This window comes from Anguilla anguilla, chromosome 9, assembly GCF_013347855.1.
Source record: "Anguilla anguilla isolate fAngAng1 chromosome 9, fAngAng1.pri, whole genome shotgun sequence".
Classification (NCBI taxonomy): Eukaryota; Metazoa; Chordata; class Actinopteri; order Anguilliformes; family Anguillidae; genus Anguilla; species Anguilla anguilla.
In genome coordinates this window covers 3,052,145-3,070,501 of record NC_049209.1, presented here as the reverse complement: position 1 = coordinate 3,070,501, position 18,357 = coordinate 3,052,145, and the positions used below count along the sequence as shown (strand labels likewise).

The 18,357-nt window shown below is 52.2% G+C and overlaps 1 protein-coding gene across 6 annotated transcripts in view; it reads left to right on the top strand.

Annotated features, from left to right (window-relative positions):
- rapgef6 (Rap guanine nucleotide exchange factor (GEF) 6) overlaps positions 1-18,357 on the top strand; it is a 104,175-nt gene that overhangs the window by 16,324 nt on the left and 69,494 nt on the right. For all 6 annotated transcript variants that reach the window (XM_035433289.1, XM_035433290.1, XM_035433292.1 and 3 more), the window contains exons 2-5: positions 8,105-8,175; positions 9,609-9,665; positions 10,473-10,556; positions 17,369-17,438. In XM_035433289.1, coding sequence (XP_035289180.1) covers positions 8,105-8,175; positions 9,609-9,665; positions 10,473-10,556; positions 17,369-17,438 — 282 coding nt within the window. The remainder of the gene's footprint in view (positions 1-8,104; positions 8,176-9,608; positions 9,666-10,472; positions 10,557-17,368; positions 17,439-18,357) is intronic.

The window sequence follows — 18,357 nt, the reverse complement described above, 5'->3', positions numbered from 1 at the left end:
TTCAGAGTGAAGTGGAATCGGGACTGAGTGATTTTGAACTGGGATTAATTCAGTGTGGATGTAGATTGTTCTGGAGGGTTAGCTGAATTTTTGCTGGGTTTTGGGGTAGATGACCCCCTTGTGTGTTGCCTCCTGAGAGCGTTGGGGGGGGGGGCTCAGCTGGACCTGGGGATCCCTGTAGACCTTCTCTCCTAACACCTGCTCTTCCTGGAACCGGCCCGATTGACTCTGCTGCAGGCGTTCTCCCTCGCCGTCTGAATCAGGGGAAGAGCCGTCACAAGACTCTGCCGTCGCCAGCTTTGTCCACTCAGCACTTCTCTTAAAGAAGCGTCCATCTGGCCTTGGTCTGGCGTATATAGCGCCCTTTCCTGTGCAGGCCCTTTTACGGAGCCTTTTTATCTTGGCCTTTGAAGATTCTCCTGACTGGGTTCTGTTTTCTGTGGGGGTTCCCCCCCCCCCCCCCCCACGGTTGTAGTTTCTCTGTTCAGCGCTTTGTGATGGCGGAGTTGAAGCTTCGCTCACAGCTTGGGTGGGAGCCGCCCCCCCCGTGTGATTATTACTGCCTCAGTCATAACGTTTTCACCAGAGACCAAAGGCCTCTTTTCATTGGCTGGCACGGGGCAGTGACTGACAGGACAGGGGCCGCCCTGTAAGTCTATACCGCTGTGGATTTCTGTTTTCACCACACTGGCGATCAGGTGGCGCGTCGGGTGTCCTGCAGGTGTGACGTGTCGCCCGGGCGACCCTGTTTCCATGGTAAATTTTCTGATACACGGAAGTGGCGGGTTACCACCCTGTACGGTGTAGAAACGTCGTGGAAACGCCATGGAGACGGCACTCCCACTGCAGTCAGCTCCTTTTACACCAGGCATCGTAACATTTTCCTTGGTCACCATGGCGACCCAATTATTATTATTTTTAACATTAATTTTTTTCTTCCTTTTTTTCCCTCCTCAGAAGAGTGTTGCTGTTTGGTCTGGCGGGATCTGAGAGTCAGAGCTAGCATGGTGGCGTAGCGCAGGCCAACTGTGGTTCGTTTTCTTTTTTTCCCACTTTCCATTGCGGTAAAGTGGCCTTTTAATACCCCCCCACCACCCCCGCGATTTTAATCTGTGAGGAAAATGCGCTTTCCGAGAGTTGAGTTTCAGCGCAGAGAGAAGCGATTGTGTCCGCTGTCGGATGAAGGGCGTGTGGAATGAGAGCCATGAAAAGGTGTTTGATCATTCCGCAGGTTCTACCCCGCCCACCAAATTGTCGTTCCCCCCCGATCCAATTCCCGGAAGCGGGCGGGGGAATCGATGGGTTTTGCGGTGCGGTTGCTTTTGTAGATGGCATTTGGAGCACAGCCTGAGTGCCCCCCCCCCCCCCCCCCCGTGCGCGCGCGTGTTTCAGAATAAGAGCCCTGCTGCAGGATCTGCCCCTCGCTGTCCCTCGTTGCCCCTCGCTGCCCCTCGCTGCCCCTCGCTGCCCCTCGCTGCCCCGCTCGCCTCTCTCATCGCGCCGCGGCGCTGACAGGCGGGGTTAGCGTGAGGCCCAGAGCACACGTGCGCACGGCAGGTTAGCGGTGTGAACACGCCACGGTGCTTCAGAACGCAGCGAGCCATCGCGCGTGGGCGTGGCCCATCGCCACGGAGACCGGGGAACGCACCACCAGCCCTGCCGCGGGAGCTCGAACGCGCCGCTCTCGCGCTCCTTATGACCGCTGACCGAGCCGCGCAGGTGAACGCACAGGTGAGCGCGCAGGGCCGGGGCACAGGATGCCCTCTGCCGTCACGTAACCGTGGAAACACCCTGTGACCAGCGGGGACGTCCGGGGTGTTGAGAATCGGAGAGGGGGGACATGGGAAATGGGACATGGGGTTGAGTATCTGACGAGCTTCTAGAAGCTTCTCACCACTCACTCCCGAAGTGTGACATATTTGTGATCAAATATGTCCTTTTATATCGAAGGTAACAGATCATAAATTGCATGTATTCAGCTTTTAAAGTACCCCCCCCCCAACAACACAGGCGGACCCCCCATCACAAACCCCTCCCTTCTCAGTCCACTTTCGTCATACAAAAAAAACCCCACACAAATAAATAAAGCAGAAGAAATTGGACTCTGTGATGTATGTTAATGAAGTAGAAACATACTCACATGGATTAACGTTTGCCAAACATTTTATTATGTCAACAGTAGTCCCTTTCCAGATGCCTTTTTTAAATTTTATTTTATTTTATTTGGACCCCTCTAGCATCGTACCCTCAGGACATCTCTTTCCTTTAATGTGGGGAAACACAAGGAATCTCTTGTTTCTCATTTCTGGCTGAATTAACCCCCCCCCCCCCCCCAGAGAAACTTTATACTCGGCCGTGTTTGTGTAGCGGGGTTAATAAAACTGCCCTGCTGCAGAGCCCGCCGCGCGGTTTGCTTTTCCTGATTATGAATCGCTGGGTTGTGTTCCTGGTGCTGTGAGCGGTGCAGACAGAGCGAGGGACCAGCAGCAAATGCCTTTTATACTTTTATACACAGCTGTGGAGTCTGCTACAATATGGGGGGGGGGGGAGGAGCGGGGAAGGGGGGGGGGGGACCAGTGTTTAAATGGGCTGGGCCCTCAGGGTTCATTGATGTCAGTGACACTTGACCTTCGCAAAAAATGAAACCACACCACTCCCCAAAAAAAAAAAAAAAAAAAAAAAAAAGAATGGAATGATTTTTCACAACATGCTGTTGTGTGTACTTTGAGCACCCTCCCTAGGTGAGCTGAAGAGAGATGACATCATCGCACAGCAGAGGGGTCATGTGGAGTTGTGGCCAGAAGGTGGCAGCAGACCTTACCTGTTCTGTAGAGGTAGCCAAGTTGTGCAGCGCTGTGCATCGTCACACAGGCAGTCAGCTGATCCCAGGTGTCTTCTGCAGTTCTTTTGTTTAATTTGCCTCCATTTGTTTAAACCATACTGCAGGGGTTGAAAAGGGCGCACTATTTTATTAATCAAAAGGCTTTTTGAATAGAGTTGGGTTGCGCTCTTATTTGAGCCTTTAGGTCAGGTTCAGAGGTGTGTAAAAGTAGATCAAAATAATTCAGTAAAAATGTTCATGTACAATGTGTTTATCGGTTATGACGAGGCTTAAAATATGAGCATTTTTGTGATGCGTTGCCCTCATCAGTGAAACGATGCTGTAGGACACAGTCTGAAGTCTGTGGGGTGTCCATCGTGCTTGTTTGGCGGTCTTCAGTGTTATAGTTCCATCCGAGCTGAACTGGGCTGCGCTCCCTGTGCTGCAGTCAGCCTGCAGATATTTAGTGCGAATTTCAAACAGACAGTTTGCGGTTATTCTGCCCACCCTGGCGGGGTTTTAACGCCGATGCTCTCTTTCGCCCCCCCCCGACCCCCCCCGAGGGGGGGCTGATATCACAGTAGACTCGTTAATGGCCTCGCGGGTCCAGAGGCGAACCCCCCGCTGAGGTGATGTCACCGAGGGGACGGCGGTGGGCGGTCTCCGAGGGAGAGGGGACGGCTCAGGACACGCGCGAGACGAGGAGTTTAAAAACAAACTGGCATCCCGCGCGTCTCTCCCACGCCTCTCTCCCGCTCCTCTCTCCCACGCCTCTCTCCCGCATGTCTCTCCCGCTCCTCTCCTCCTGCCCCTCTCTCTCTCCCGCGTCTCTCCTCCCGTGCGTCTCTCCCCCCACGTCTCTCCCGCGCCTCTCTCCCCCGCGTCTCTCCCCCCACGTCTCTCCCCCGTCTCTCCTCCCGCGCGTCTCTCCCGCGCGCTGGAAACCGGCTACTCATTTTCGCCCGTTTGGAATTCCGCTTCATTTCAGCGCAATTTTTGCCACGCTTTTAAAAAAATGTTTATTCACGTTTTAGAGATGTTATTTCTTCCCCCCGCAAGGATTTTGTGTAGGATGCCACTTTCTCTTTGTCTGTGTAATTACACGCACGCTCTTGAGAGGAAGTTCAGGTCGTTCCAAGCTAACGTTGTGTTGTAGTTTAACGTAGCGTGCTTTTAGCTGTGTTATTATCTCTGGCCTTAATGCAGATAAAGCTCATCATCCAATCATCTGATGCGTCCGTGCCGCGGGGGCTGGGTGACCAGCCGGGGTGTCAGGGGGGAGAAGGTCCATGGAAATGGTCTGCTTGGTTAATTTTGACATCCTGTCTGTGGCTATCGACAGCCTGTTTTAAAGAGAGATCAATGAAGGCCTGGGGTTCGGATGGGGTGGGGCGGGGGGGGGGGGTGGTGTGTGTCGCAGTGGCGGGGGAGGTTGGGGCGGGGGGGGGGGTGGTGTGAGTCGCAGTGGCGGGGGAGGTTGGGGTGGGGGGCAAGGCCATGGTGAAGCATATTGAGTGTTTTATATATTGATGTCCACTGGACACCGCCCCCCACCCCACCTCCCCATCTACTGCTGCTCAATCCTTCTCACAGGAAGCAGTGGCGTCCGGGTATTGAGTTTGGGGGGGGGGGGGGGGCGGGTGCCTTGCGGACACACCCCCCTGCCCCCACCAGGAAAATAATGCTTGTCAGAGCAGAAGTCCAGCTCACTAACCCAGTTAAGTTTGATCAGAAGTCGATGGTGAGAAAGCAATCTGCCGCTGTCCCGCTCGGTGGCCCCTGCATGGTCTGTGCGATGCAGGCCTTTAGTTTGGCCCTTTTGAGTCATTTCTCAGAAGAAAGCTTCTCAGAAGATTGCTGGAATATCTTATAAATATCCAGGTCTTTGTTCCTCCTGCGAGTTCTCCTGTGTGCATTAAAAATGCTGAGTTTGTGAAATGCAAAAGCGAAATTCTGTGTGAGAAGCGCACTGCTTTTTCTTTAGTGCTAGTTTAGAACCTCTGAACAAGCAGCAATTCCATTATTTCAAAAAAGGTGCTGTCCCTTCATGAACTTTGACCTTTCCCCCTCTCAAGCTCTTGGGCGTGCTCTGTTTGAGTCCCATTGTTTTAGCCCATTTAATGTGTCAGTGTCTGGTGTTCTGTTGGTGAGATTTTGGCCATGTTTTTGAGCAGTCTGTTTGAAAGCCGTTGCTGTTTTGCTCCTGGTGCTTCGGTCCTGTTTGTAATATTAGTCCTGTAGCGTTGGAGTGGAGAGCTGGACAGCTCCTGAGCCAGAACAGGGTGGGGCCGTCATCCTGTGGCAGTTTCTGGGATTTCAGTCCTTTCCAGCATTGTTTTATAAAGATGGCAGGCGCACTCACGCTCTCTGTTAACCCAGCCAGTATAACCCAGCCACCTAACTTGCCCCGGTCCACTGCCTCTCTGTCTGCCTCTCTGTCTGTCTGTCTGTCTGTCTGTCTGCCTCTCTGTCTGTCTGTCTGTTTGCCTCTCTGCCTCTCTGTCTGTCTGTCTGTCTGCCTCTCTGTCTGTCTGTCTGTCTGTCTGTCTGCCTCTCTGCCTGCCTCTCTGTCTGTCTGTCTGTCTGTCTCTCTGCCTCTCTGCCTCTGCCTCTCTGTCTCTCTGCCTCTCTGTCTGCCTCTCTGTCTGTCTGCCTCTCTGCCTCTCTGCCTCTCTGTCTGTCTGTCTGTCTGTCTGTCTGTCTGCCTCTCTGCCTGCCTCTCTGTCTGTCTGTCTGTCTGTCTGTCTGTCTGCCTCTCTGCCTCTCTGCCTCTCTGTCTGTCTGTCTGTCTGTCTGTCTGTCTGCCTCTCTGCCTCTCTGTCTGTCTGTCTGTCTGTCTGTGTGGCGTGTCAGCGAGCTCTGTCTCTGGAAGCTCAGAACGTCGCCCCAGATCTCGGCACACCGCGCCGGACGCGTCTCTGTTCAGCGTGCACACCGCGCCGGACGCGTCTCTGTTCAGCGTGCACACCGCGCTCTGTTCAGCGTGCACACCGCGCCCAGGTTATAACGGACAACATGATGCATCGCTGGAAACGCCGCGCCAGGCTCCAGTTACGCCGCGACGCATCCCGTCTGGCGGTCTGACTCTTACCGCTGGACTGGCCGCCGTGTTCCATGATGACACGATTAATGCGTCCTCGTGTGTGATGTAATGCTGACCTCATGTGTATTATGAGCACACACACGCTTTGAGGTGATGCGATGATCTAGTTTCTGGTGCTGTGAGTAACTGAGAAATGATTTATTAATAAGGATGACTGCTTTTTAAAATGTTTTGTGTACTGATTTCTTCAGAGTCCTGCACGCAGAAGCATTGAGTTTGAAGCGATCTCTTTTTTTTATTTGAATTCTAACAGCCTAGTTTTGCAGGTTGTTTATGGAGAGTATTTTACCTGTAAAAGTCTGAGAGCAGAATTGAGTTCTAATCGATCCCTTCAGTCTGTCTGAGTTGTGACAGCATGACTGTAGTTTGTTCATGTGGAATATAAAAAAAATGAAAGTCTGAAAGATGGCTTTTCTTGAAAGATGCTAGCCCCCCCCCCCCCCCCCCCCACATCAGCAGCCCTCCCCAGCGTCCCCCGTCCATAAAACATTCCCACTGTGTGCATTCAGTGCAGTACAAATGTGCTGGTTATTGTGTGCATACAGTGCAGTACTGACACGTGTTCTGGTTATTATGTGCATGTGGTACGGTACGGGTGCAAGTGCTGGTTATAAAGTGTTACAGATTGTAGTCCTAAGTGTTAGAGATTGTAGTCCTAAAACCCAGAAATAGCGTGGTCAGTTGCTCCTGGGGACACCACTGATTCTCAGGTCAAAGGTCAAGGTTGCTGAGTGTCCTTGTAAGGCCTGGTTTCGTGTCTCTGAACGGCTTAAGAGGACATTGATTTAGATCAGCTCCAAACTGACATTAAGCCCCTGCTCCTGAGCTCCCTGACGTTTTCACACACACACACAGACATGCACACACACGTGCACACACACACACACACAGATGCACACACACAGAGACACACACACACACACACAGATGCACACACACACATGCGCGTGCACACACACACAGAGGTGCACACACGCACACACACACAGACACGCACACACACACACACACACACAGAGGTGCACGCACACACACACACGCACACAGAGGCGCACGCACACATGCACACACACACACACACACGCACACACACACACACACACACACGCACACACACACACACACACCCCGTGTCTTTCCTCCGCCCCTCTCTGTTGGTCTGGCTGGCTTCCTGTTGTTCAGTCGTGTGTCTCCCACTGTTTGTTCCTGAAGATTTAAAGAGCTGTATTTTGTCCTCTTAAGTGACAGGAACTCGCATCCGTTTGTGTTCAGCTGTAGCGGGAGAAAAGACTGAGGTCAGCAGGGACAGTTATGACTGTGTGTGTGTGTGTGTGTGCGAGTTCTGTTTATACCCTTTACACACCAACACTACCCTCACGTGTGTGTGTGTGTGTGCGTCTATGTGTGTCTGTCTGTGTGTGCGTGTGTGTGCGTCTGTGTCCCCGTCCTCTTGTCCCCACACGCCCTGCTGTTTGAGTGCTGGGGGCAGACAGACTCACTCTCTCCACCTGTTGGCTCAGCCTGGCCTGGGCTCAATAGACCCAGTGTCCCGCACCACCATCTGGCACCGCACATTCTACACGTGTGTGCGCCTCACTGCCTGCTGGTGCTGTTTGCACAGCTGTGTTTGATTGTGCGTGTGTGTGTGTGTGCACGCGTGTGTCTGTGTGTGTGTGTGTGCATGCATGCGTGCGTGCGTGCGTGAGTGCGTGTGTGTACGTGTCTGTGTGTGCATGCGTGCGTGTGTGTACGTGTCTGTGTGTGTGTGTGTGTGTGAAAATAGACAGTGTCTGTCAGACCGTGTCTGTTTAACAGGAAGCCTTTCATGAAGTCTCTCTGCTGCATTATTTTCTGCTGGTTGCTATGCTGCTAATGTCAGTCACTCACGAGAGGGATTTCATTTATTTATTTATTTTTTGCCCCCTTTGTGTATAGGCCAGGCCAACCTTTTAAGCTTTAGTTGAGAAAACGTGTTTAAGTCTGTGTGGGGTTCAGTCTGCAGGGATGTTTAATGGGGATCCTGTAAATCCGTGCTGGTCCCACAGCGGGTGTCTAGTTTTGGGGGCAGTTTTGGGGGTCCAGGCTGTCCTCCCCCGGGTTGTGCGGCTGTGATGTTGCAGGTGTGTCCGCGCTGCTCACCTCACCTCTCTCTCTCTCTTTCTCTCCCTCCCTCTCTTCAGGATCTGAACACCATCTACTGCCACCTGTACCACATGGACGTGCTGTCTCACCTGCGGGAGCACCAGCTCAGGTGAGATGAGGTCATCGATCGCCCCGCCGCGGCGCGGCGTAGCGTAGCGTGGCGTAGCGGTGTCTGCTGCGGAGCCTGAGTGGGGTGACTCACGGCTGCGCGTTAGCTTTTAGCGTTCCCCTGGAGATCACCCTGCGTGTCCCCGGTGTCCTGGGGGGGGGGGGGGCTCTTCTACCCTTCCCTTTACCCCCCCTCCCTCCAGAAAACCACAGGCCTTGCTGGAGCACGTTTCAGATTTCGCTCCCCTGTTGAGGTCTGTGCGCTGTCTGAGCGCCAGACTGGTAAATGGTAAATGGACTGCATTTATATAGCTCTTTTATCCAAAGCGCTTTACAATTGATGCCTCTCATTCGCCAGAGCAGTTAGGGGTTAGGTGTCTTGCTCAAGGACACTTCGACATGCCGAGGGCGGGGTTTGAACCGGCAACCCTCCGACTGCCAGACAATCGGTCTTACCTCCTGAGCTATGTCGCCCCCATAAAAAAATATGGGGCTGGGCTGGGCTGAGAGGTGTGAGGACTGCTAACTGAAGCTAACTGAGTCTCAACATTTTTACATTTAGTTGAAGGAAGTGATCTGAAGGGTGTACTACGAAGTGAGATTACAGGGTTAGCGAGCTGACTGACTAACCCTTTGTTTTCCGCATCACGGAGCTGACGCGCTTTAAACTGGGATGTATATCGCCATGGTAACGTGCGCTGCGTGGCTAACCCCGGCTAACCTGCTCTGGGGCAGGTTATGTTCGGGCTCTCGGGCCGAAACGCGCGAGGGCGCCGCCCTTTGAGCAATCATCGCGGGGAAGGGCGTCCCCGCTCCCGCTGGATCCCGTGGAGCTCGGGGGTGTTTTCGCAGGGCGGGGAGCATTTAGAGAATAAACTAATCCGCTTGTTGTCTGCGTGGATAACCTTCACGTCACCAAACGTGCAGGCTACATTCCCACTGGAGGCAATGCAGTAGGCTTGCATGTGAACGCTTGGGGTTCCAGAAGCTCTCATGTCTACTTCCCTTAATTATGGGACAATGTCCTGAGTTCCATACTAATGGGTTCTACGTTCTGGGTTTTGGGTTTTGGGTCCTGGTTCTAGGGTCTGGCTCCTGGGTTCTGGGTTCTAGGGCCTGGTCTCTGGGTTCTGGCTCAGGGCTTCATACACTGTGTATTACTGCGGGCAGTCAGCACTGAACCTGTGGCTGGTGGTTGGAGATCCAGCCCTGTGGTCCAGACTCTCAGCACTCAGTTTCAGTAGGGTGTCAGTACTCAGCCCCCTCATTATAAACCCCTCAGATACCTCCTGCTCATACTGGCCCAAGTGATTCAGAACCTCTTCATATCACCTCCAGAACATCAGAGGCTCTCCGTGTTCCCCGCCCTGCTGAGCCGTAGAGGGTCTAAATCTAAACCCCTGATCTAAATCCCTGCTCTCCTGTCCCTTTCAGGTCCATGTGCACCCTGGCCCACTACGAGCGCTACGACGCCAACCACGTCCTGTTCTGGTGAGTCGGACCCGAGCGGCGTCGCCTCCTGACCCGGTTCCCCCCGACGGCCCGTTTGACGGGTCCACATCGCCGTGGGTTACGGGCTCCGCTGCCCGTCTGACTCCGCGTCGCTCGTATCGCAGAAAAAAGATTATTATTCCCCCCCCCCGTCCGCAGGCACGTTAATCTCCTTTCATTACCTCTCACATCTGCGCAGCGCGGAGATTAGTCGCTTCACTTCCTCACTTTTATCGCCCTGATTAAATATTGGTGGCGTAAAATATTAAAAGATCGTTTTGTTATTTTTTTTTTTTTCCCCTCACTCCGGGTTATTATCAGCCTCATTCATATCTCAGGCTTTGTTTAATATTTAATCCCCTGGGGGTTGGGGGGGGGGGGGGGGTAGAGTAATGGTGAGAACGTGAGAGTCCCATCTCAACTGCCTATGCCCAAAGACTCACTAATGTCCCATATGCCTAATCTCTCAAAAGCCAGTTAACAAAAATAATATTAGAAAGCATATTAAGATGATTAAGGGGCTTTCTTTTGAATCCGTCCTGGTTTTTAGATGTTCCCTCCTTGAATCTCTGTGGGGTGGTTCTTTTTTTGGTCTTTCTCGAATGGTTACCGTGACACCTGTTCCCGAGAGACAGGCCGGGTGTGAGCTCCTCTGGCGAATTTCTTTTGAGAGGTGAACGCGGTCCAGGAGGTCCGTTTGAAGAAACGAAACCATGGAAACGGATGACACCCGGATGAGAGCAGAATTCCCAGATTGGAGCCCTAACTTCCTGTTGTTCTCCGTCTCTTCCTCTCTCTCTCTCGCAGTCCGGACCACCTCTCCACGTGCTGGTACATCCTGCTGTCCGGCTCGGTGTTTGTGAAGGAGCACATGTACCTGGCCCGCTGCTGGTACGTACACAGCCCCGGAGCGGGGCGAGGGGGGGTCTCTCAGATTCCCACTCCTGTGACTGACGCACACATCTCCTCATCTCCACCAATCTGATTACACCGGCAAGCTGGGATTTGATTTGATCAATTTCATGTTCCTTGGAGTTTCTGGGATCTGTCTTTCTCTCCGTCTCTCTCTCTCTCTCTCTCTCTCTCTCTCTCTCTCTCTCTCTCTCTCTCTCTCTCTCTCTCTCTCTCTCTCTCTCTCTCTCTCTCGCTCTCTCTCTCTCTCTCTCTCTCTCTCTCTCTCTCTCTCTCTCTCTCTCTCTCTCTCTGTCTGTGTCTGTCTCTCTCTCTCTCTCTGTTTCTCTCTGTCTCTCTCTCCCTTCCTCTCCCCCTCCCCCCCTCCCTCCTGTATCAGTGTATGTTTTTGGTTGGGACTGGGTGGGAGTGTGTGTTTGTTGTTTGTGTGTGGGCTATGCTGTAACTCCAGCAGTGAGGGGTGTGTTTGTGTTTTTGTGTTTGTGTTAATGTTTGCTTTAGTGTCCTACCGGTACCCCCCCCTCCCCCCCCACCCCCCGGTTCTCCATCCCCGCCCCCCAGTAGACCACATCCAGCTCCAGTTAGCTTCACAGCAGAAAGCTGGGTGTGTTTTTTAAAAGCATTGACCCGTTGGGTTTGCCCTGCTCCTGTGCTGAAGTGGGTTAGTGGGGCTGGGTTAGTGTCACCCCTCCAGGCAAGAGTGTGTGTGTGTGTGTGTGTGTGTGTGTGTGTGTGTGTGAATGTCTGTGTGTGTATGTGTGTGTGAATGTCTATGTGTGATGTGTCTGTGTGCGTGTGAGGGTGAGTGAGATGAGGCACAGAGGGGGGGGGGGGGGCGTGGTGGGGGGTGGGACTGGAATGCGGAACTTGTTGCTGGACTGTGGCTCAGATGTGTGGCTGTGAGCTCATCCACACAGGAAACGAGCGCTCTGTCCCACACTCTCCTCCAGCGCTCTGTCCCACACGCTCCTCCAGCGTGTAATAATAAGCAGCCTTTAGTGGCCCGTCCTCCCTGCTGGACACCAGGAGCTGCTCTCTGATTGGAGCTGAGCAGCCGGGGGGAGTCTGTGCGTCTCTGCGGAACTCTTACTCAGTTCAGGCTTCCTCTGGCCAAGTCTGGGACCGTATTCCTGTTGAAGTACGTCCAGGGTAAGCAGGACCTTTTTTATTCATTTAATTTATTTTATTTCCTCTCTCGCTCAGAGAGACCCGCCACAAATTTTGTATCTGACACCCCCCCCCCCCGATGCTGCGGAGTGTTTTTAGGCTCGCTGGAGGAGGAGGAGCCTGAGGGGGTCCCCCTATTTTTTGGAGGTCTGGCAGCAGGGTGGCAGTTTCCTGGGAAAGTTCCCAGACAGGAAGTTAAAAATCTTCGCCGTGTGGGACGGTGGGTTTGAATCGGGCCCTGTAACAGCGAAGTGCACAGTGGTCATGTTTATAAACGGGGTAGAGTGAAAGACAGAGGGGCGGGGGAGGGTAGGGGAGGGCGGGGGGGGGGTAAAGCTGTAATTTAGGCTGTACGCCTGAACGCCCCCCCCCCCCCCCCAGGCCCAGCCGTGAGTCTCATCTCTGCTCTCCATGTCCACTGTTTCCGTTCTACTGAAGCCGTAGCTTCTCTTGTTTCTCCAGGTCCAGCTAAACTGGAGCTGTACAGCCTGACTGTATAAACACCAAGTCTAAGCTTTTATTTATTTTATTTCTTTGACTCGGAAAGTGAAGCAGAGTATCGCTTCTCACCCTCCGCTCCATAGCGAGCAGGGGTGGAGAGACGCTCTTCTTTCTGTGGTTCGTGTGAGTGCGCCCCCTGCAGGCTTGGACCATGTGCTACCGCGGGTGAATTAAGGACTTAGCGCTTTGTAACAATGCGGGTGTGTTTTCCGCCCGTTGGCTTACCCTTAATGAGAGTTTAAAGTCTACTTCATAAATACTTCTCGTGTCTGTCTATTTCAAACTTTTTTTCCCCAAAACAAACATTTAATGTTGAATCGTATATGTTTGTTTTTTGGTTAAGTTTAAGTAAATGTTAGCAGAATAGTTGAACCATTCAACAGAATCCTTTTTTTTTTCTTGCAAATTAAATTTGAAAATGAGTGAAAATGAGGCAGTTGGTTTATCGTGATTACATTACATTACATTACAGGCATTTAGCAGACGCTCTTATCCAGAGCGACTTACACAACTTTTACATAGCATTTTACATTGCATCCATTTATACAGCTGGATATATACTGAAGCAATTTCGGTTAAGTACCTTGCTCAGGGGTACAACGGCAGTGTCCTACCCGGGAATCGAACCTGCGACCTTTCGGTTACAAGTCTAGTTCCTTACCCACTGTGCTACACTCCGTGATGCTGATGGGGAGAAAGTGCGACTCCGGTGTGTGTCATGGAGACGAAGGAAACGAGTCCTCACAGCCATGGCGTGTTTTCAGCTCGCATGGCGGTCAGCGTGGCGGTCGGCACGCGCTGGTCTGTGAAGGACGTGCCTGACGGAACAGACGGCTGTCTGTGAGAGAGAGAGAGAGAGACGTGTGCAACAGAGAGAGGCCTGTGGTTTCGCCTGTGGAGTCAGCAGTCTCCGTTTCCAAGGAGATCTGGGTCCAAACCGAAGATTACCCCCCCCCCCCCCCCCCCAACTGTTTTTTTTTCTTGTTTTCAATCTACCAGTGTGTACGTGACTGAGAAAGTTTACTCCCTATATAACTGACAGAGTTTGTGGCAAGCCTGCAAATGCATCGGATTAAATATTTCATGAGCTGGATTCCTTTGCTTGCATCCTTTTAGAAGTGCAGCCATTTCGATATCACTCTTCTGGAAAATCAGATCAGGGGATGGTCTTTAAAAAAAAAAAAAAAACGAAAAAAAAATAAGAACGCTGTAAAGTGCTGATTTAGTTTTGTTTTTTAAAATGAGGTTATCGCATGGAAGCCACAGTGGCTCTGTGCTGTTCAGAAGCATTTCTCAGTTCATTCCAACGGGCCATCGATGAGATTGACTCATTGATTTAAAACGACTGTGTCGGGCCTTCGGTACGCAAACCTTATTGGATCTGTGAGTGAACGAGGCATCTGAAGTCAATACTTTCCTAGCATGCCGTGCCAACTGAAATGATTATGAGAGCGATATTAGCCACAAGAACGTGTCTGCACCACTTCGACCTGGATGTGCATGTTCAGCTGCTGATGAAACAAAGGTTCTAACCGCTGTCTTACAGGAAGTCCCATTGCACGTCCTCTCGTCTTGCTGATTGCTTTGTTTCAGCTCATTAACCTTTGCTGCGGGTTCGCTATCTCACATTAGCACGTTAGCAAACAGAAGTGCTAATAGTGAAGCGGCACTGTGGCCAAGGTTCAGTGTGCACATCGAGCGATTGGGTCTGTTGTGACAGACAGGCTGTCTGTCTCTAGTAGAGTAGCTCCCCCGCCAGTTTATTTGTGAAGGAGTTGGACGGGCTTATCGTGCGTCGGTGTCTGCCTGACCCGATCACGTTTCTGTAGTGTTGTAAGATCGTGAGGCTCTCTCAAATGGCACGAGTCACTTCACTGGAGAGAAAAGCCAGTTCACTGGAAGTAGCCAATGCTCTGTTGCAAGAGCGACACCAAAACAGACGCACTTGGTAACGTCTTTGCCCGCAAACAAGCTCTGGATGCTCGGCCCTCTTGCTGGGCATTTGGATACTGATTAAGAGACTAGTAAAATAAGAGAGGGCAGGACTAGACAAGACGTCAGCTCGTAATCGAGTGACTTTATACATCATATATCATGTGCCTTTTGATTGCATGGGGATAAATGTGTCAAAGACAAAATCACTCTGAACGATTCTGTTTCTCTTGAGGTTTTGGCTCATTCAGACGCAACGTTCTTACCGCAGGACGTCGCTGCACCACTTCCTGTTTTGTGAGCGGCAGCGGGTGCTGACAGACGCACGCACGTGTGACCGGCGACTGGCGAAGCCGCGCTCCCGGACCGTCTCCGGCGCCGTGTTTCGGGCGCCGTGATTGGCCGTGATTGGCGCACGCTTCACGCGTGAGCGCCCGTGCCCTGCGGCTGCAGGTGCATTGTGGGTCTGTCGCCGCCTCTCGAGAGGACCGTTAGGAGACGCATTTGGGGAACTGCATGATTATGGGAGCAGTTGGACCTCCTTCCTCCATCCTCCTCGTCCTCCTCCCTCTCCTCCTTTTTGAGTCATTGTGGTTTTTGTTTTCCCCCGTTTCCCCTTCTCTGGATGACGGAGGTTCGTTTTCTCCCAGAATGCACCTCTTTCTCCCTCCTCTCTTGGCCAAAGTGCATCTGGGCCAAACAGAAGTTAAGATGTCTGATTTGGTAAACATGTGTCTGTCAGCAGAGTTGTCATCAAGGCTGGAACATTCGCTGACCAATCGCGGAACAGCACCAGAGCGATACATTTTTATTTGAACCCAGTAAACAGTTACTGTAGTTCTGAGTAGGGTGAAGTGTTAAACTCCAGTCCAGGAGGGCCACGGTCTCTGCTGCTTTTTCTGATTTCCTTTCAGTCAGCAGACAATTCGGGAAAGAAGGTGTGCGGACTCTTTGGCCAATCAGTGGCTTATGTTAAGCTCTTAAGCGCAGGAGCACATAAAAAACAAACAGACGCAGCAGCCCTCCATGATATGAGTTTGAACGAGGCCGTGTGTAGCATTTGGTTGATCGCGCTATAGAAGCCCGCACACCGCACGGTGATAATGGCGGTGTTTCCTCTGCGGAAGACACGCCCTCTCGCTTCGGTGGGTGTGGATTGTCCCCCCCTTCCCCCAGTTTTGGGGTTTGGTCATTGTGGGGGGAGCGTGACGGGTGCTCTCTGTCTGTTGGGCCACAGCCCTGGGGCTTCCGGGCTGGACAGGAATTCCTTTATTGCAGAAACGTCGTCGTCATTGAGCGGTTGTGAATTGGGTTCCTTATTTGGGGGATGTTCTCCATTCTTAGAAGTAATGACTTGCCCGACACCTACACATGTGGCCATCACGGTTTTATTTATTTTTTTGTGTGTTTATTTGCGGCATATTCTGGTTTTATTTTGCTAAATTAAAATGGTGTCAGACGGAAAAATGCTTTTTTCTCATTTCCCTCTACACACCCTCCCCCAGTCTCAGGAAATTATGTCCTACTCTCGTATCAGTTTGATGGCTAAAGAACCAAATAGATATATAGAGAAGATTTATTTATGTATTTATTTATGTATTTATTTATAACATCCCTCAGTTCCTCACAAATGTGCGATTAAACGTGTTTGTCGATATTTGAAATCTGCTGAACTGGCTTCTTCTTTCATTGTAGCTGCGCTATTTATTTATTTACTTACTTACTTACTTACCTGCTGATTTACTTATTTGCACAATCCGTTAGCCGTGATCGCTGAGGGATGTTTTTTGTTCTTAATGTGAAGCAAGGCTCAGTGGCACCCTGAAGCCAAATAAGGTTTTTGTTTGCTGCACTTCAGAGTGGAAACTGTGTATGAAGCCAACGCATAGGGGATGGATGTAGAGCAGTACTGTCTCAGAGCAAGCGGTCTGACACACACACACACACACAAACCACAGACACACACACACAGACACACACACACACACACACACATGCACACACACACACACACACACCCACACACACACAGACACACATGCGCACACACACACACACACACACACACACACACACACAGACACACACGCACACAGACACAGACACACACACACACACACACACACAGACACACACACACACACACACACTCACAGACACACCCACACACACACACACACACACACACACACGCACTCTGTGTACAGGGAACGGTGCTGTGCATAAAGCACATCAGGCCCTCCTCTGGTTGGACCCTGGAGGGCCGTACGGATCAATGGGGGCCTCGCCCCCCCCCAAATACCCCCCCCCCCCCCATCCGCCACCATCAAAGCCAAACATGACCTTATCGAACAGCGAGGACGTGGAGGGACCCCCCCGGGCCATTAGGGTCTATTAAAGGTTAACCCCCTCTGCTGCTTTAACCACACCCGCCCTGGCAAGAGATGGTGCTGGAAATGACAAGACCAGCGCGTGGTAATGCGCGTCGATGGAGGGCGGCGTTTGCTCGTTGGGAGGCTGTGCATTATGGGACATCACGTTGCCTTTATTTGGCGGGGGCTTGTGTCCAGCGGGTCCCGGTCGAGCGGCTTTGAGCGGCCCGTGGCCCCCGCTCCGACGGTCCCCGCTGCCTGTTCCCTCTCCCGCTGGTGACCGAGGCGAAAAGGAAGGAGATCAAACGGAATTTAATTACCGCAGATTAATAAACAAGGGCGGGAACGGACCGGCCCGTGAACCTGTGCGTGTGACTAATGACTCACACAGAGCGCTGGCTGCACAAGGCCGTCTGACTGCTTTGAATCTGCGCCGCTGTCAGCGTCAGACTGTGTACTGTCCGTCCGTCCTGCTCCAGCGGCTGTCTGTGTGTCCTGAATTCTACGGCTTCCTGTTTTCCTGTCTTATGTGTTGTTTACTGTACAAAGTCTGCTGAATACTATGCGCGTGTGTGTGTGTGTTGGATCTTTAAACTGAACACGTCTCTCCTGTGCTCTCTCTACAGTAATGTGTAACAGAAAGCAGGTGTTTAAAATGGACACGTCTCCTCTGTGGTCTCTGTACAGTAACGTGTATCACACACAGAAAGCAGGTGTTTAAAATGGACACGTCTCCTCTGTGGTCTCTGTACGGTAACGTGTATCACACACAGAAAGCAGGTGTTTAAAATGGCCGTCTCTCCTGTGCTCTCTCCTCAGCTTTGGGAAGCAGCTGGGAGGCAGAAGAGGCTGTGAATGCATCACGTTGGAGCCGTCCGAGATGATCGTGGTGAGTGTGGCCTGCGGAACGGGGGGGGTGGGGGTGGGGGTGCAGGTGGGGGTGGGGGTGGGGGTGAGGGTGGGGGTGGGGGTGGGGGTGAGGGTGGGGGTGGGGGTGCGGGTGAGGGTGGGGGTGAGGGTGAGGGTGGGGGTGAGGGTGGGGTGGGGGTGAGGGTGGGGGTGAGGGTGGGGGTGGGGGTGGGGGGTGGGGGTGAGGGTGGGGGTGAGGGTGGGGGTGGGGGTGGGGGTGGGGGTGAGGGTGAGGGTGGGGGTGTTGTACAGGTCCCAGCGCTTCTCCCCTGGATGCATCCTCTCATTTACTCACCTGGATGGAGGAGCAGAAATTTGCTGGTTACTAGAAGGCCGGTGAAAGACAGAAACCCCCCCCCCCATCCCCATCAGATTAGCCCCTCCCAAACAGCAAGGAAATGCCGTTATGCCATTTCGTTCTCGAGTGACTGTTGACGTCTGTCTGCGTCGAGCCCTCTGTGTTTCCACAGCTCACGGTGCAATCCTACCCCGGTGTTTTGAAACGCCCTTTACTCCACAACGCCAGCTGTAAATGGGGCAGGTGAAGGTTTATCAGGCTAATGCAAACCAGGAAGGAAAGGTTGGGAAATGCGTATATGCAGTACGTGATGAATTTAAACTGAGTTCTTGGTCTTATAGACAACCAGGCACAGGTCATGAAGGGGCCACTGATCCTCTGAACCATTCAAATCCTAATTGATAAGATTCGGTTGAGCAGTTTTTTATACCCTTGTATACTACTTGTATTTTTATTTATTTTTATTTTTCCATAGATTGCGTTGTTGCCGTTCTCGTTGTTAGTGTTAATCAGTTTAACCACCAGGGTCCAAGTTGAACTATGCGGTTGTTCCCTGTACTTGGACCGGTACTTCTCTCTAGGGGTTTCGTCATACTTGTTC